Genomic DNA, 20,801 nt, shown 5'->3' with positions numbered 1-20,801 from the left:
TACTGGACTCTATGCATCTTGAGCACAGTGGGTTTTCCCCAGTGACAGTGCTCTTGATCCATATGGGTGCCAATAGTCTACTGTATATTTGTTCACTCCTTTTTTTTTGCCATGGAATGCAATTTCCTAGAACAATGGAAGCAACACCTATGGTGGCTGTGAGATTCAAGCTAATTTGAAAATAAAAATAATTTGTTGGAATATGGGACAAAATATTTAGAAGACATTTGCTACAGTGGTTCAATACTTGAAAAAATCTTCTTTATTTAGCATTTTCTCTATTAATAAAATCGGGTCAATTAGACTCCATTCCCATTAAAACTAATGGTGATCAGGGTAACAAACAGAAGAGTGTAAGTATTAATTTACTTTTTCTGCAAGTAAAGTTTTAAAAAGTTAATTTGTTCAGGAAACAAAATGATATCTTCCCATATAATAGCATGGTTAGGATTCCTTCAGATTGATGGACAAGGTTGAATTCATTTTGGTCCCTTCTGTCAGACAACTCACTAATTGTAACACAAACAACAAATTGAAACTAATGACCAAAATATGTTGGAAAATTTAATCTAAGAAAAACTATGATTTCACTTTGGAGATCTTTTTTAACTTAAATATTTTAAAGCATGATTCACCTCACAATTGACTTTGATGGACTACTTAGCTATGATCACAAAATTGACTAGTGGCAACTTAGTATCAATTTTTGCTGCTATGAAGATTTGATAATTATATTTAGTGGATTCCAATTCAGCCTGTAACTTGACTCAGTTTTGCTGCCAACATACTTACTCTAGATTACTAAAAATTTTCCTACATCTAATAATTCTACATTTTGTTCTCTCATTAGTGAGTTATTAGCTATAGTCATAGCTGGTTATAAAAAAACATACACAAATTTGGACTATTTTCTGTCTTTATAGCCATTTTGAAACTGTTTGATACAAGCTGATATGTAGGCTATTTTCTCATCACTTGGTGATTTGTATCACAAAAATTCTGCAGATTGTCTCATTGAATGACTCTATGGTCTGTCATCATCGTTATGTACATAAGAAATTGGAAGAATTCCTATAGGACCTAAAATTGGCCTTGAAGTCGTGTTAGCTATCCTTATATCCCTTCATCTCTACCATTAGGAACATCTGGAATAAGCTTGAGAACCACAGCCTCTATCATAGCCAGAAGAACTGGGCATTTAGAATGCCCAAGTATGCACTCTTCCAAACTTCCATAAAGTAGGTTGAGACTCCCTGTCTCTATCACTTTAAATTCCACTCTCTTCTCAATCCATTTCACCTTGGATTCTGAGTCTACCTATTTCTTCAAATAACCTTTACTAACGTGATAAAAACAAAAAAATGCAAAAACAAGAAACAATTCCTTATCTTTCAGACTTGATGACTCAATAATAGTTCAGAGTGTTGATTATACCCTCTATCCTTCTCAAGTTCCAGCATAACATAAATTTTGTCCCTCATCTCACCTTATGTCCCCACTATCCTACCACTCATATTTGTTTATGTATATGCTGATTTTTTTTCTCCCTCTGTACTTCCTTTTACTCAGGAGACCCACTCTAGGTTCTCTTCTGTTCTGATCCTTCATCTTTACCTGCTTGAAGAGTTTAAATTAGTATATATCTTCTTAAATCCAAAATTGCTGTCTTCATCCCAGATTTCTTGCTCAAACTCCTGTGATACAGCCTACACTTCAAGTGTCAATTGAACATGATGTGGCAAAACCCACACTCATGCTCTTTACATCATAATCTTTCCTTTTCCTTTTGCATTTCCCAACAGGACCAAGTCAAGACCAGGATATGCACATCTCTAGAGATGTCACACTTGAGTCTGTTTTGAAATCTTTACCTATGTACAGTAACAACAATATATTTCAAACACTTAGGGATCTCTTGAATCAGTACATTTGCTTCTATTACAATTTATACCATCTGTATTTGGGATAATTTAGTTATTTTTCCAAATCTCCCTCTTCACTCACACAACAAGTCTTTTCAACATTTCTTGCCACCATATCTCCCTTCTCTCCTCAATCTGTTCACCACACTGTACTCAGAGACAACTTTCAATAATATAAATCTGATCCTATTACTGGTCATAAATGATTCAGCATGGTTGTCAAGGCCCCAGATAACCTGACACCAGTATGAACTGCTTCAAACCTGTATTGTATCACTCTTCCTTTGGAGCGTTGCATTCAAGTTATATATTTTAGTTCTTAGAAATTGCTCATTTGGTTTCTGGCCTTTGCATGAGTTACTCTAGAAATTTCCATATGTCCTATCTCTCTCCTCCTTAGTCTAATGAATGCCTATTTGTCATTCAAATCTAAATTAATAGATTAATACTTTCAGAAAATTCTCCTTAAACACACTCTGCATATTAGGATCAAAAGAAGTGCTCTTCTTTCATACTTACATAGTGTGTGATAGGCAGAATAATAGCTCTCCAGAGATGTGCATATCCTAATCCTTGTACCTGGACATGTTACCTTATAAAGCAAAACAGACTTTTCAGATGTGACTAAGATTGTGGACTTTGTAAAGTGGAGAATGGATTATTCTGGATTATCTGGGTGAATTCAACTAGTCACATGAATCTTTAGTCAGAGAAGATTTCCTGGGTAAGTAGAGGGTCACAGGCAACACTAGCAAAAGAATGATCAAGAGAGATGCAGTGTTCCTGGTTTTGAAGATTTAGGAAGGAGACCATGATCTGAGGAATGTCACTGGTCTCTATGTTTGAAAAGGAAAGGAAACAAATTCACCAGAAATGGATGTCTTCCTGCCACAACCTTTCCCTTGGCCCATGACAGACTTCAAACTTATGCAACTGTAAAATAATCTATTAACCTCTGTTACAAGCCAACATCCAGCAGTTTTGTGGTAGTTAGTTATAGCAACAATAGGAGAGAGAGATAAAGTAAAAGAGAGAGAAAAGGGAAGAGGACAAGAAAAAAGGGGATTGATCACAGAAAATATTCACCTACACGGCCAATAAAATATACTAGCAGAACAAATATCCTGTACAAATAGAGGTGTCTATATTTGTGATATCCTTCTTAATTATATGTCGTCACTGTTTGAAGAAAGATTTAAGCAAGTTAGTTAAAGCAGAAATGATTCTCACAATAAAAAACAAATTATCAGAAGTCCTTTACTTTGATTATATTCTAATCAAAATCAACATTAACCTTTGATTCAGAAACAACTTGTCCTAAAAAAATCAATCCCTGGCACAAATATAAAGACATTCTTCCCATTAAATCAGAATGTGTGTTAGTTATCTAGTATTGTGTGTGTGTGTGTGTGTGTGTGTGTATGTACATGCATACATATATACTTGGACTAATTATTTAATTTTCTAGCATGGTATAAATAATTGCTTTAATTACTACTCAATATAAAATCTGTGGTGATCTGTTTAAGATAAAACATGCAAAATACCCAGATAGTGAATTAGTCTTTTATTAAAAATTATAACAAGAAAGATAAATGCCTTAGATGGCCCTATATTTAATAGAGGGGTTTGTATTTATGTCTATATGCTTCTATTTGTATCAATAATAAAGAGTCACACAGTTCTCAAGTCTCAGTCATGGCTTTGAACATCATTCATCATAGAGATTATTTGTTGAATTTGCAGATAAGTTACATGGGACATAACCAAACAATAAGGATTAATGTCACAGCAATACAAATAAACCTTGAAAAGCAGAAAAACTTTAATTCATTATTTATTTTTTGGTTTTATTCAATATGGATTCTAAATGATTTCTGACTCATTTCCTTTTTCCATGAAATTGATTATTTTGTCATTGCCTAGATATGAAGACACATAAAGATCAACCAACCACCTAAAAGCTTATCAGTTAATAAAATAGAACATAAATTCTAAACAGTTTTTAGTATAGCTAATTGTTAACTTGAAGCCATAAGATCTTTTCAATACTTAATAACAAGTACATTTTAAATAAAAGCCAAATTCATTAAAATTTTAACAAGTCATAACACAAATGGTGCTAGTTGTAAAATGACTTAATATCTTAGAATTTTCCAAGTTCATTTTGTAGGTGCCAAATATCATTAGCAATCGTCAAGAAAAGAATAAAAGCTGGTCACTAATTAGAAACTTTCTTTGCCTTTAACATAAGACCTCTCTCATCTCAGAGATTAAAAAACAAAAACATCCTGCTAGGAAAATGGCTTCTGATGTCTTACGGATGTACATGCAAGCAAAATGTCAGGAAACTGGTTCCCGAACTTCAAATTATCCAGCGCACACATTGTATACCACTATTTTTTTTTAAAGAAATTTGTTTTATCTTAGTAATGTAAAACAATGTTGCATAAAGATACATGTACACACACTTCGTGGACAAGACAGCACAAAGAATAGCACATCCCGTTGGATGCTTCCATTGTGCTTACACATTTCCCCTTCACTCACGAATGTCGTTTAGCTTGTATGCAGAAATCATGGAAAGCTCAAGTCAATTACGTAAATACACTACACCAAGTTAAATTATAAATGTGATCAGGTATGCAATGCTTTCAAAGGGATCATGAAACCAGAACTAGTGCTTAAACGGTTCTTGAGAGCAAATGGGAATCTGTGTTTAATTCTTCAATGACAACATGAATTATTTATTAACTCAATGATTATCCTTGCATTTTTCTTTGGTTCTCCATTCATGAAGTTCAGCCTTCTTCATATACAAATACACATGCAGTGAAAAAAAGTTCTAGCATATTTTCTAGAAAGTAATAAAATATACTACTGCATCCATTATTTGTATATTGCAGGCAAGAATTGCTTCAGGATTTCCATTAAACTATTAGTTTCTCTAATTTTAATTATCTTTTGCAGATGTACCCAGCACTGACAAATAATAATATACCACAAAAGTATAATCTATGTATGTTATTTGATTTTTACTTTATTAAAATTTTAAATGGTCAAATTACTTGTAAGGTTATGGTAAAAGAATAAATGCAAGTTAGCGCTGCCTTTAATGTTCTTCCTAAAGCAGCAACATCTTTTAAGTATCCCAAAATCCTAACAAAACAGCAGAAACCTTGCTATTAGTTACTCAAAAAAAAAAGGTGGTATACAAGTCAAGTATGGTGAAATACATCTATAATCCCAGCTATGTAGGGTGATCACACTCTGATGGTGGCCCTGGACAAAAAGCTCAAGACACAATCTGAAAAATAACTAAAGCAAAAAAAAAATGGTTTAGGGAGAGGCTCAAATAGTAGAATGTTTGCCTAGTAAGTGTAAAGCCGAGTTCAAATCCCAGTAGCCACAAAAAATAAAATTAGAAGGAAGTTCGTGTATAAATTCACTTTATGACTAAACATATTGCAAAACTATATAGAAAAGAACTGTATAATCATAAAATGATTAGTATCTTTCATTTGTTTCACAATATTAACTGGGTGCATATTAGGTATCAGGCATTGCTTGAGGTTTTCAGGATATGTACTAAGGTTGGAGGGAAAAGGGAGATAGTGACACAAATTTTTGTCTTTTCATTTGGAGCTTATATTTTACTTGGGAGATGAAGAGAAGTACAGCTTGTCTGAAGCCAGACAGCGACAGGTACACCCTACCTGTGAGCTGCCGCCGCCTACTTTGGGTGGCTTCACAATTCTTGGAGCAGGGTGTGAACTTGGACCAAGGAGTGAAGGTGCAGTCTTCACGACATGGGACAGTGCATTCTTGCACAAGGGGAGGCATGCCATTTGTCTGCTTGAGACATTCCATCATTTCTGCTGACTGGTTATCATCAGAGAGGCATAAGACAGCTAAAAGGGAAAAAAAAGCATGGATTCTTTTGTTATTATTTTGATTAAATCAGTCAGCAGCTGGTTCTTTGACAAAATAGTAGAACTCCCTAGTGTTTGAAAATTTGCTTTATATTGTGATTGCATACAGTCTTCAACATGATTAACCTTATTGCTCCCTGGAAATGAAATTTTTATTGTTGCCATTGGACATATTTGAGGATTTAATTGGTTTCATTATTAATTTAAACCCTGCATTGACAGCAACCAAAACAACTTCCAGAAATTTATTATACTTCCTGCTTATGAACATCTGATCTCTAGAGATGGTATAAAATTAGGAAAGAAACTCTGTGAGAGAGAGTGGAATGAGGACAAAATAGGATAAAACTGTTTTAAAGAACATCAATTGGATTTTACCTAGTCTTGGTTATTGTTTGTATGTTTGGTTAGTTAGTTAAATGAATTTCTTCAGTCTATAAGTAAGCTGTTTTCCTTATTAATGTTTAAGAATTAGATAAAAATGTAATCACCTTTTAACACTCATAATCTACCCAGATAATCCCATTACAAATATCTTATCAGTGGCAATTAACTTCTCAAAATTTCTCTCACAAGCTTTTCAACTAAGTCATATCATATCTCTAAGTCATATCATAGAATTACTAACAATATTGAGGTAAAATATTTATAAACATTCACTTAAATTTTTATTTGATTCCTTGGATTAATGTCATTTATCTTATTTGATTATAAATGCATGATACTTTGGTGCATCTTTTATTCACGTGATTAGTTACAAACTCTGTAAAACTGTATCTTAATATTCACTAGATCAGCATTTTTCAACTTCAGCACTACTGAAATTTAAATTGGACAATGTCTTTGTGGGTATTTGAGCAAGTCTTGAGAATGCTAAGATATTTATCAGTATCCCTAGTCTCTAACCATTAGATGACAGTAGCACATGTCCTCTCCAAGTTGTGACAACCAAAAATGTCCCCAAACTTTTCTAGATGTCTCCTGGATCAAAAGGAGAGCAAAACCAGCCCAGTGGTGATCCACTCTTCTAAACTACATCTTAACGTGGCTGACTTTTGAGTACACGGTTTCTATGGCATCACTCCAACTTTGCAGTATCAGTATGTCTGGGAAAAAAGTCTAGGAATATTTTTATCTCTAAATGTCCAATATGATTATGATTCAGCCTGTATTGACTGCCCATATTTGGCAGGTGCCACTGGACAGGGTATTTGTTAATCAATATTTGTGAACTCATCATCCTAAAAAAATTCATAGTGTATGTTTATTTTTATTAGAACTCCTTAACATTTGCCATGTGACAAGGAACAAAGAAATCTCAGCACAAGATAGAGGTTGTACAGAAATCTTTATATAAACCTCCTTAATACAGAGCAAGAATACAAAGAGGCTCCTTTCAGTTACCCATTTTTCTTACATTCTGAATTTCTTTATTATGAGCACAATAAAGAACAAGTCTATCTGAATACCATAAATCTTACTACAGCCAAAGCCATCTAGTGCTCTAGGGCCAAGGAATTTGCTAAGATGACAATGGATGCACACACAATACTTCTCAGTGTGTACATCTGGTCTGTAGCAGGTGGAGCTATTCATTCCAATTACTTTCTGTTTTTGCTTTTATCCACATCCTAAGAACAAAATCCATCACATACCAAGCCAACATCACCTGCATTTTCTTTGTTGGGAATATTGCAGTCATTAATGAAGAACATACCAAAATAAATTATCTTGAGTAGGGTGCAAGCAAATGTTATTTGAATTGCATGTTTAGACAACCAATTTGGAGTCAATTTAGAAAATTTTGTCTTGCCAAGTAAATTTTTTTCCGAGATGACAATGACCAAATAACATGGGAAGGAATTTTAAATACTCTAAAAAAGCATTGCTATCTGAAATGTGATCCTCTACTGTGATATAAATGAGAATTTTTAATGACAAGAAATTCTTTTAAAATATATTCTTAATTTTCTATAAATTTTCTTGAATACATTTAGAATTTGAAAGCTATAGTAAATAAAAATTTAATGATACTTTGAAGTTCTATAAAACACCTAAATTAGAATATACTGCATTTTTATTGTTGTGCTGGGTCGGGGTACATTGTAGCATTTACAAAACTAATTATAATGTATCAAAAATATCATACTTGAATTCGTCCCCTCCACCACTCTCTTTGTCACCCCCGCATTCATGGGATAGTTTCAACAGGTTTCGTTTTTGCATTTACATACACGTGTACACAGTTTTTAGACAATATTCACCCCAACCCCAGTTCCCTACCACTTCCTCACTCTGACTGGTACCAACTCGCCCTGGGCAGGCCCTCTTCTGCCCTCTTGTTCTCCAATTTTGTAGAACAAAATTGGTCCCTTTGCCATCCTTAGTATCTGAAGCATAAAGACAGAGAAAACCTCATTTGAGTCTTCACCTGCTTCATTTACAATAGATCAGATATGACCTCAGCACATTCGCTGCATTAATAGGTCTGTGCCAAGCAAGCCAGACCCATCACTCTTATTCAAACTGGTGTGGCTATGTGGTCTAATGCAGACATCGAGGTCTACAAGGGCCACAGAATCCATGCAACGTTTTAGCCTGAGGGCCATGGTTCTATTAATGGAATCCCAAGGATGGGCAGCAACTGAAAAGTCACAGGCCATGCAATTATCAGTTTAGACCAGAAATTATGGTTTTCAGATTTTTTTCTAGTTCAAGATTCTAATTTCAAATGTGAGAAGAATCACTAGAAATGAAAACATGAACAAGCTAAATGAAAAAAATTTTTCCTCCTTGGGAATGTTCTAATATAAAAGAAATCACTTAATTCACAAACATTTACTGAATAAGTATTCCAAACTATGCTAGCAGGTGGTGAGAAAATCTGAAGAAATAGTAAAAAAGACTATAGCACTGTAAAATCAGCACAGGAAATAAAACAGACTCTCAAAGGAATGAAAACAGAAGACACACTCTCTTGTGGAAAAGGAGAAGCTACCAACAATTTGGAAGTCCTTGCATTGTATAATTCACTGGCAAAAATATTTTTAAAATGTTAATCACATATGAATTACAATACCTTCCTGTGATAAACTATAAAGATACATAGTCTTCTTAAATCGGTTTCTTCTGCAAAATAAAAGCAGAGTGTGCTAATAAAAATATCGGCTTTGGTATCAAATAAAACTAAAGATGAATCTATCTTTTATTATTAACTTTTTTTAGACTAGATTTATTCAAGAAATGGGAATGATTGACAGATAAGTGTTTAGCAAAAAAACTCAATACTTATGGAGCAATGTATTATCATGAAAATAGCTCTTGGAAGTGGAGCATGAGAAATTGCAGGAAGGAAGAGTCCACCATCAGCTCTCTTGGTTCTTGGCTCAGGAAGATTTTTCAAATCTCTTGAGCCTCTTGAACCCTAAGAAGCATGATTGGAGCCTCCTTTGACTTACAATCTTAAGGTCAGCAGCCTCTTGCAAAGACTGCATAGCCTTCCCAAGGCTATTATCTATTATGTTTTCAAGTGCTAAATTATGTGTTCTACTTACCACCTATAAAAATGAGGCTTATATGCTATCATGTAAGATCACAACCCCAGGAAGTCAGAAACTAAAAGCTGAGGCCTGTTGGGAATTCTTTCCAGAAGCACTTAGGTTTGAGATACTAAACAATACTGAACAAAGACTTTCATGTGAAGAAACTGAACATTTCCATGCAAGAGTTCTGGCCATAATCACATCTTTACGCCTCCCTTACTTGAGGTGGTCATCTCCAGCAGAAATGGGTACTGTGTCCCCCCTCTCTGTTAAATCTGGGGGAAGGGATCCTTCCTGAGACTGTAAATAAGCCGGGTGGGCTGGAGAGGCTCTGGCGGGAGCTGGGGTGCGCACCCACAAGTTATGGAAACAGCCAAGATGCCCCACCACTGACGAATGGATTAAGAAAATGTGGTATCTATGCACAATGGAATTTTATGCAGCCATGAAGAAGAACGAAATGTTATCATTCGCTGGTAAATGGATGGAATTGGAGAACATCATTCTGAGTGAGGTTAGCCTGGCCCAAAAGACCAAAAATCGTATGTTCTCCCTCATATGTGGACATTAGATCAAGGGCAAACACAACAAGGGGATTGGACTTTAAGCACATGATAAAAGCGAGAGCACACAAGGGAGGGGTGAGGATAGGTAAGACACCTAAAAAATTAGCTAGCATTTGTTGCTCTTAAAGCAGAGCAACTAAAGCAGATACCTTAAAAGCAACTGAGGCCAATAGGAAAAGGGGACCAGGAACTAGACAAAAGGTTAGATCAAAAAGAATTAACCTAGAAGGTAGCACACACGCACAGGAAATCAATGTGAGTCAATGCCCTGTATAGCTATCCTTATCTCAACCAGCAAAAACCCTTGTTCCTTCCTATTATTGCTTATACTCTCTCTACAACAAAATTAGAAATAAGAGCAAAATAGTTTCTGCTGGGTATTGAGGGTGTTGGGGGGGAGAGGGAGGGGGTGGAGTGGGTGGTAAGGGAGGGAGTGGGGGCAGGTGGGAGAAATGACCCAAGCCTTGTATGCACATATGAATAATAAAAGAAAAAAATAATAAAAAAAAGAATTAAATCAAGTACCTATATGAATTTTCAGTGTGTCTCATAGTTAATTTTTTAAATAACTGTCACTAAAACGTGATGGTCAGGCAGCTTAAAAGATAAGGAAAATCAGCAGATTATTAACTATTACTAAGTGGCTGGTCTCCCTACCCCCCTGTCACCTCTAAGCTTTGATAGCTAAAGATGCTGTGATAAGTTTTTCTTCTATTCAATTATAATATGAAAAGGGCAGAGGTTACTGGCTTTATGATAAGAAGTGACAATGCTCTGTCTGGGAAGACAAAATAAGGATGTTCCATCCTTATTTGTCCACAGTCATCACTCTCACCAAAGACTCTCAAATTACTTTCCTGAAGTTGCTTCTGACCAGAGTTCAAGTGTAATCAACGAAAGAAAAGGGTAGAAAGAATTTCTTTCAAAAGGCCATGGCTTCCAGGAAATGGGAGGGACGTGATAGAAAACTAGAAGTGCTCTATCTATAAAGAGTTGCTGTCCTAAAAATGTGGGCCACCACAGTTCACATACAGAGCTCAATTTATACCCACATTCAAGAGCTGAGTGGGTAGGCAGCAACTGATCAGCTCCACAACCTTCATACCCCTTGTCCGTGTGTCATATGCCTAGTGTGCATCCCAACTAATGCATGTCATAGTGGTCTGGCATACATAGATGGAAGAAACATGGAAATAAGAATCTACAACACTCAGGGGGCTGCAAGAGCACAGCACCAGGGCTTCAGGCACTGGAATCTCAGCAGAGCCTTTTGGGAAGTAATAATATGTGAGTGGTGAGTAGGATGCATCCAGTGAAAACAGACAGTGCAGGTCAGAGGTTTGGAAGCCCACAACTCCTATGTAGAGAAACAAGTGATGTGAAGATCTGACTTTCCATTCTTGCTACTAATTTCAATAGATCTTTTATTTCCCCTTTAATAAGACTTATGCTACTGCTAATTACACGTCCAGTGCCTGTGCAGTGGAAGTGCAAATTTATTGATTACACCAGGGACCAGGGTTAAAACACAAGGTATTTCACAACCACAAGTCCAAAGAGTTAAAAGCTGTAATTGAAATGTACAGACATATAATAGATTGGTTGTATAGGTCTTCATAATGACTTGCAAAGCTAAGTTCAATGAAGAATTCTGGCATGACTTTGGGTTTTAGGCTGGAGTGAGAAAACACAGTGTCTCAGTCCTGCCCTTACTCTTCTCACCAACAGCTGAATTCTGTCCCAGAATGGACCTTCTTGCTCATGTGAGTTGGTGCTACAGTCACTCCCCCAAGTCACCCCCAGTGCCACATTCACAGACTTGCCACCTATTGTCCACTCCTCAGGCTAAGATACACTAGAAATACAAGCTTTCTTCAGAAGTCAGTCTTTGAGATAGATCCCGCAGGCTCTGAAGGCTGGCTTGGGGTGTGGTCACGGGATGGGAATTCCAGGGTCCTGAGTCCTGTACAGAGTTTAGGTCGGGAGCCAGGCTTTAGTGGGGCTTTTGTGGAAAAAAACACTGTTGGAAAAAGGTCAGAGTAGACCTCGAAGGCATGCAGACCAGCCCTCTTGCTAAGCCTAAAAGGGGCATTAGTGCACTCCACTGTAACTATTTCATTATAGCCTGATTTACTGATCTTCCTCAAGAGCTCCCATCCTGCTATGTAATCAAGAAAGGTAAAAATGCCGATTAACTTCATCCCAGTTCTGGCTATTTTTGCTTCGCTTCTGTTTAAAAGAGTGTTTTCAGGTGAATGGTTACTCTTTCTCTTTCAGCCACTTCCATTTCTCACAAGATGGGTTCTCAACATCTCTGACAGTCAGTGAAGGCCTCAGACCTGCATGAAGGTCTTTGCTAGCATTCGTAATGAGAAGGGCCCTTGTACTCCTGGTGGAGGCTTGCCCTAGTGACATTTACTGTGAAATACTATGGCTAAAGATCTCATGACCAGCTTGGTCGGGGAGCATCATCTTTCAGCTGATTTGATGGGCTCTCACCTGGCCCTGGAGTCTGCTGGTGTGGTCTAGCCTTCTGGGGCCATGTGATGAGTGGCCCTGGTAGTACAGGGTGGGCTCTCCTCTGAAGCCTGCCACTCAGCATCACCAGCTGCCACACTCTCCGACTTCTGGAGATGATACAGCCTAGAAACTCAGGAGCACTAGGGAGGTGTTAAGGTCCTCGCCCCCACCCTGTCAGCTCAGACCCATAACCATGCTGAATGAAACCCCTGTGGGGCATTCATTACAAGAGCTCTGAGCAGGACACTGAGCAGAAACATTTCAGCTTGCTTCCTTTTTCTTAGTCAAATTCCACCTGAGTCCTGAGTCAAATTTCAGTCCTGAGTCAGGGAAAGCTTTGACCCATATTCCTTCTGCTCCACTCTCTCCTTCCTCCCTTTTCCTTCTCATCACCTACCCTGGCAAGAAAAGAAGAGCTTTTTCTCCTTACTATCTAAAAGAGATTTCCCTCACAATACATCCCTGTCCCTTCTGAAGTGGCATTTATATTGTCTCTTTCCCTGAAGTCATTCTGGAAGACAAGATGCAGAGAAAGAAATGTGATTAAGCATGTAAATTAAGAAGCATTATAAAAAGATGAAGCCTTCCATTCACATGCTTCACTGCTGAGTCTTAGGAGTGCTGGGCCTGTGCTTGGCTTATGTACTGATGTGTCTCTAATTAATGAAAGAGACGAATTAGGGTTCTATGAAATAAGATAGATGGATTCTTTGGAATCCACCACGGAGTAGTGGGCAGGGATTATTGAGCTGTGTCTAGGGGAAGAAGCTAGATATCAAGTGATGAATGTCTTAACGGCTTTACTAGACAGTTCAACACTACTAGTCCTTTAGTATAAAGAAAGTTCCTTGTGATTTTTTTTGTTGTTTCCAGAAGGCATTAGTTGCTTATTGCTGTGGTAACAAATGGTCCACCATGTGGAATGAACGAAAAGAAGAGAAATTTATTCTCTTGAAGTTCTAAGGGTCAGAAATCTAAATTCAGGTTTACTAGGCTAATGTCAAGGCAGCAGCAAGGCTGGTTCCTCTTGGAGATGCTTCCTCCATCTTCAAATCCACACCTATCTGCCTCTCAGCTTCCATCATAGCATCACCTCCTGATTTTCTCTCACAAGGACCACTATAATCACATTGTAGCTATTCAAACAATCCAGCATAATCTCATCTCAGGTGTCATAATTCACTTGCATCTACAAAACCCCTTTTGCCATGGAAGTTAACATAATCACAGGTTCTCCAGATTCGGACATGGTCATTTGACACCCATTATTTAGCCTATCCATGGAGTATTACCATATCCACTAGAGTGGACGTCAAACCTGCATCACCTACTACCAGTGATAGAAAAGCAGAATGACACTCAGTTTCCCCATTTCCTGCTTTCACAACAAACTAATTTTTTTTCATTCCTTGTTTTTTCGTTTGCCCTGATTGATTTCCTTCTTCTGCCTAACCTGTTCTCCACATACCCTTCCATAGTTTCTATAAGGTAAACAAACAGACTTATTTCTTGTTATCTATCAAACATAATCATGAATATACGTATGCATTGAACAAAGGTATATTCAAATGACAAATACCAGTATTTTGGCCAGTCTGAATTCTGGAAAATGCAAATATACTTTCTCCCACCCAACTCTCATGGTCCAATGGTGGCTTATAAACAAAGGAAGGGAGAATTCCTTTAAAAGAATATTAATAAGATTGAGACTGGTGTAAGAACAGTTAGAATGAATTGAAAGTCCTTCATCCTGGAAAACAAGATTAACTCTATGCTGTCATTTCCAGGAATTGTGCAATGTTGACCCTACTATAAATACATGCTCTGAACTGTCCACCACCAGGGAACCACATCTTCCATGGGTCACTGCTACATTCTACATTATGCTTAAGAGCCAATACAGAACAAAGTTAGAATGCACACTGATATTGTCACTGACTTGCTGTTTGGAACAGAGCCTTCCCAATTTATCTCTGCCCAATTATTTAGGCTGCAGAGAAGGAGTAAAGATTGTTCTAGTCCTCTCTGCAGAAGGCTACTGCTGGTATGAGATAAGGGCAAATGCCCTGTTAATAAAAGGTGGAACAAGGGAAGTTGGCCATCTAGAACCAACATTTCCATGGTACAGAGATGGACAGCACCTTGGCCTCACCAAGCCAACTTGCTTACTCAAGACCAAACTCCAGTTCTTCCTCTTTGGACATCAATCACTTGAGCTGAACTAACCAATCACTCTACATATTCTAACTCATGCAGAAGATATCCCAGCCATTCTCTTTCTATGACAATTGAAAGTTGTAGAGAAGACATTTTGACTTGTTTTTATCCATTTGGAAGATAAAGCCAGTTCATGACATATCCCAAATGCTTTCATTTTCCGTTTCCCCCTATATTTAATCTCTCCCCCCCCTCTCTCTCTCTCTCTCTCTCTCTCTCTCTCTCTCTCTCTCTCTCTGTGGTGCACAGTGTGTGCAAGTAGAGTATTTGGAGTCCCCGTTCTTCAAAACTACTGTTTGAGGAAACTATGTGCTTATGATTACATGCTGACTGACATATATGCAAGGGGGAACAGCGTGAGTTGTGGAAATTGAATTAAACAGTAAACCTGCAATTGCTTGTTAGGGTGCTTTAATTGACTCGTAAGTACCAAATGCGAAGCTGCGTGGCGGCAGGAGGCCAATTACAAGCTTGCTTATGGAAAGATAAAACTCATTTTGCATGTCAGAAACATATTCCCCAATGATTCTTACTCTCTCAAAAAAGAAGAATTTTGAAGTAAATAAGAAATGCTAGTAAGCTAATAACACATATTTAGGTAACTTAGGGAGCATTTTATTTATGTTCTAATATAAGATTGAGAAGGTACACTTGAAAATGCCTCTTTGCTTTATTCCAAGGCATTTGTTGAGCCCTGGAGCCTCTGTGTTCCCAGTTAACCAAAGAAATGTGTACAGCTTGGGCTCTTGGCTTCAAGCTATTTGACCCGTCACTGAAAAATACTGACATAAGTAAACACTCCAGGATAAAAAGAGAACAAAATAAAATTACAAATAATTTATAAATTAGATATAAAGAATGACTAATATATGTGCAGGTCACAGAGGAGGATCTTAAACTCTGGTTGTTGATCTGGTGGGGCCAATTCCAGAAGGGAATACTTGAATTGTGGTCAGGTGTAATCAGGATTGGCTCTGAACTTTGGGGAATATTGGCAGGAGCAGAAATCACAGGCACCCCAAGTAAAGTCAAATCAGGGAATCAGGTGCTTCCAAGTAAGCAGAATGAACACCTTTAAGAACTAGAGTGGAGAAGAAGTAACTATGGAGGCTCCAAAGGCCAAAGAAGGAAGAAACAAAATTGTCCTTTTCTAGAATGAAAAGTTGTCCCCACCTCAAATGTCATGTTTACATGACAATAAATGCTCTGGAACACCAATCATCTCCATCAGCCATAATGGAATAACCAAACTAAGTATGTAAGTTCAAAAAGTAGCTTGCCTAACCACAAGATAAGTTTCTGAAATCGCCCTCTCCCCTAAATTATACCAAAAGATACACTTTGCATGGAAACAGAGGGCATGCTGTGAAAATTCAGCTTTGGAAAAAGTTCCTCAGTCATTCTGCAACTTAGTTGGTCTCTCTGAGTTCTTCCCCCAGTACAGAAATATTAAAGCCTATTTTGAAGAAAACCATTATAAATGAATATAAATTACATTCAGTAAGATATTTGACAGCATTGTAAAATAAGATATGGCAGTGAATACGAATGAGTGATTTTTGTAAGCACCTTTTTTTTCTTTAAATAGGTAAGTGACCCCCTCATTTTACAGCACCTTGGGGCATCTGCATTTACCTCAGTTGACTTTCTTCCCTTAAAAATATTTCAATAGCAAGTGACTGCTAATGAGAATGCTGTTTCTTTTGGGGGTGATGAAATGTTCTGAAGCTAGGTATTAATAATGGCTGTACAACTCTGTGAGTTTACCAAAACTCATCAAACTATACATTTTAAAAAGTGACTTTATCACAACAAAGCTGCTACAAAATTCATAATTTCAATCTCTGAGCTTTATATAAATGTAATTAAAAAAACAGCCATATCTCTTGTCACAAAATCATATCAATTAGATACTGCATTTCTTGAATTCTTAGGAGTCTCAAGCATTTACCAGTTAGTAAAGAAATCATTTCCCAAAGTTATGCTCAAAGGCATTTATATAAAATTTTATATAGAAGCATATGTTCATAAGCAAGGAATTAAATTTTGTCATTAATACAGGCTATTTAAAAAAATGGTTGGTTTAGTTTGAGACAGGGTCTTGCTATATAGCCTACTCTGGCCTGAAACTCACAATCATCATGCCTTAGCCTCTCGGTTGCTGGGATTATAGATGTGTACCTCAATGCCTGGCATAATGTAGTTCTTTTCACATACTTATGATTTGTAAAGCTTTTTTTCCAATTTTGCTCCCATTAAGAATAAGATAAGACATCCACATAGGCCATGTGTCATATTTACCAAATAAGAGCTCTACCCATCACCTGTTAGAGGATATGCTCAGTAGACTATCAAACACAGCAGTAATATAAACAGAATTTCTGTCCTAAAAGGGCTCAAATCTACATAGAATACTAAATTTTAATAGCTATATAAATATTTTTGATTCACTTGCATTTGAATATATTCCAAACACCTAAGACTTGTGTGTTGGCTAGAATTAATTTCTTAGTACGTTACAAAAATCTGGAAAGTAAGAAGTCATCTAACTCCTCTTACAAATGTGGTTCCTTTTCTTTCCTTTTCTAAACCACAGCCTCACTAGAGGCATAAACAAATGATGTTTTCTGGTATTTCCAAGTAATTTTTTCTCGCAGCCATTAAAAAAACATCATATCAGATTCCTTCAGAAATACTTCCCGCATCTAAATTCTGTGCCTTATGCTGAATGAAGCCCTCAATTCAAATTGTATGAAACTTTCTGGCATTTCTTTTATATATGTGGGAAAAACTCATGCACACTTCATTCTGCAGACTGTTGCCTATAACTAAGCAATACACTCGAAGCTTTATGCTCCACAACCCCTATTTTATGTACATAGATGAGGGAAATGTGTATTTGGCAGCTATGAAAGAATAAATATGGTAATTCATACACCGCATGTGGAAGGTGATTTATTCCAGTTTTGAAGGAATATGGCAGTATTTACATAAGTTTCACCTGTATCTCTGCAAACAGCTGTTGTGCAACTAACTTCCAAATCAAGAGAAAAAAATGGCCTAGGTAGTGTTTAACAGTTGCTCTGGGGTTGACAGATGGCAGTTCTCCAGTCATCTGCTGCACTAGCATGGAGGCTCAGGGGAGAGCTGGGCCAAATCACTTCAGAAAATAAGGATAGAGTTTTTAAATGTACTTATTCTTGGAGTGTGAAAGGTAAGACTTTAAAAGCCTGAGTACAACTGAAATTCTAACTGTATCTGCCACAAAATAAGCTGTCTGGATAATGTATGTGGTATCATTTGTCAGGAAACTAAACATTGCATCATGTAGTCATTCCAGTAACACTAACTAAGTAACAAATGAGATGTGAAACTCAAATTTAGAAATAATTTGGTCTTTTCTGTTGAAAAACAACTGCAAAGACCCAAGATATTAATTATTGCATTGCTACACAGAAGCAGTAAATCATCACAATATCCACATTTATTTTCCTCACTTACCAAAGTACACTGTGTTTTCTTGTGTATCTGGCTACTTTAAAACATCTTCTAAATAGCTTGTGTGGAGAACATTCAAAATCCTCTCTATTAGCTATTTTAAACTATTCAATTAATTGTTGTGAACTATAGCTAACGTATGCATTAAATTTTTAGAAGTTATCCTCCTCCTGAATAAAAATGATCTCTTTTCTACAAACAATCCCCTTGTAGTTCACTGAGTATTCATGCTTTACATGTAATCATTACAGTCATCATTATAGCATATTGTCTATTATGCACAAAGCTGATGCTGTGTCAAGGAGGCATTTGTTTTCATTTTGTTTGGTCTTTGCCTGCACAGACCCTGCCAAGATGCTGCTGAAATTATGTTTATTTCCTTGTTGGTCCCTCTGGAGACTATGAATTTGCTACATCCTTTATGAAAAGCAAATTTGTTATACTTCAAGTGCGTTCTAGAATCTCCAACATAATAAAATCCTGTAATACAAATCTGAGTAATGGTGGATTCAGAGGATTATACCAAGGTCCTCGTGTGCTGTATATACTTACCAGTCATATAATATAGTGGTTCAAACAAGCCATTTTATTGAAGAACAACTCATTTCATATAGTATGTAGTTGCATTCCTGGGAAGTTGTACGTGTGAAACATGAAGGAAATAAACCTATTTTCATGCAACAGAAAAAGCTGCTGTTGAAGGGTTTTTTTTTGTGCAGAATAATGACACTTAACTTCAGACTCATTTTTCAATGTAAACTACCAATGTGCTTATGTGAAATTGAATTTGCATAAAGTGATACATATTTCAAAAAAGTGATACCTCAATTTCTTGAGTGTATTTTTTACTTGTTAGAATTAGCTAAAAGTAAAATTCCCTTCTAATGTTCTCACCAGTTATAAGTTCTTAAGTCATGAACATTACCTATTTTTTACCATTAACCACTGAAAATGAGTAACCTAATGTAACTAACTATATTCAATTTACACATCTAACTACTTTGAGGTAGTACTGAACACCTGCATGATTTAAATTGCCAATGCTAATTGAGCTTGTAACCAGCTCTTCCGATAAAACATTGTTTTACACATTTGCTTCAAATCTTCACACCACCCAAGTGGAACTTGGTTTTTGATCACAGATTCACATGTGTGAGCAGGACAGTGTGAGGGGGTAACATGGCTAGTAAAGACAGTCATGTGTTAGCTGCGTGACCCACTGGGCTAGGCTTGTTGAGACTAAGATGTATTTACATGTAAGTGGAGATGCTGGATTAGTTGGCCTGGGTTCCTTTCATTTCTAATGCTCCATGAACACACTACAGCCACAAGCATGCATAGAACGATCCTGTGTGTACATTGTGATTCACTGTGCTTTTGAGAACTGGGAAGACTAGCACAGCCAGATGGCACTAAAGCAAGCATTTGTGCATAGTTATTTTATTTTTATTTCACTTAGTGACATGTTAAGTATACAGAACATAGAAATACAAGGGAAATTATTCAACAAATCTTGGTTAAAAAGTCCATACCTTAATTAGGAAGGCATTTTACATAACAATTTTAATTAGCTGTCCTTCCAGGTAAAGATGGCAGAGTGAAAACTTGAATATAAATATACTTCTTTCAAAAACTTCACTAAAATTTTGTAACTCTTCAACACATTAAAGACAAAGAGAACAAGAAAGAACATAATGGTGTCATGTTTTTGGAAGCTGTAAAACAATGAATAAGAAGTAAAGAATTAAATAGACCAAAGAAAATATTAAACTAAGATGGAATCAGCAAAAGTCAGGCTAATCTGAATTAGGTCACAGAATCTATCTTAATGGAGAAAAAGCTAGGCATGGTGACATGTGCATCATATGAGCTATGTTGGGAAGCATGAAATAGAAGGATTGTGGTCCAAGCTGTCCTGGGCAAAACATGAGACACTACCTCCAAAACAACAAAGAACACGTGCTGTGCTGGCAGTGTGGCTCAAGTGATAGAGCACCTGCCTGGTAAGCACAGGCCCTGTGTTCAACCCTCAGTAGGACTCAGAAAGAGGAGTGTGTATCATAGAACTCCTAATCAATACAATTAATATAGGTCTATATAAAGGCACATCTTTCATGATTTCAGAGCAAATGAGACAGTTCTCACACTCTCTGATCTATCCCTACTGACATCCAGAAGGAAAATCTCTGTAAAATCATGAAGAAAAGTTGTGCCCAACGTAGAATTTAATACCTCACCAAATCATCATTCAAGTATCAGCACCAAATGAAGGCATTTCATTTTCAGACATTCATTGGTATGAAAATTTGGCTTCTATGTCCTTTCTGAGGAACTACAGAGCTTAAACTTCATTAAAGAAAGAGTAAAAGGGTAAAGCAAGAAAGAGCATGGGATGGAAGGAGACCCTGAGGTAATAAACATGAAGTAGAGAGTGAGTTCAGCTCAAAGGGGTCAATCTGTGCTGTTTCTCAGAACTATGAAACTGACAGATTTCATCACCTTTAGAAAATATTAACTTAATGTGGAGAATCTGAACTTTTGTTAGTGATCAAAAATGAAAAACAAAGTAAAAAGAAATCCAGAAAAATAATTCCACTGAAACTA

The 20,801-nt window shown here is 36.7% G+C and overlaps 1 protein-coding gene across 1 annotated transcript in view; it reads right to left on the bottom strand.

Moving 5' to 3' along the window:
• Thsd7b (thrombospondin type 1 domain containing 7B) overlaps positions 1-20,801 on the bottom strand; it is an 809,913-nt gene that overhangs the window by 246,286 nt on the left and 542,826 nt on the right. The window contains exon 13 of the mRNA XM_074070650.1: positions 5,639-5,833. Within this exon, the coding sequence (XP_073926751.1) occupies positions 5,639-5,833 (195 nt within the window). The remainder of the gene's footprint in view (positions 1-5,638; positions 5,834-20,801) is intronic.

The sequence above is a fragment of the Castor canadensis genome, chromosome 4, assembly GCF_047511655.1.
Source record: "Castor canadensis chromosome 4, mCasCan1.hap1v2, whole genome shotgun sequence".
NCBI lineage: Eukaryota > Metazoa > Chordata > Mammalia > Rodentia > Castoridae > Castor > Castor canadensis.
Note: the sequence above shows the minus strand (reverse complement) of the source record. Positions and strands in the feature narration are given on the sequence as shown.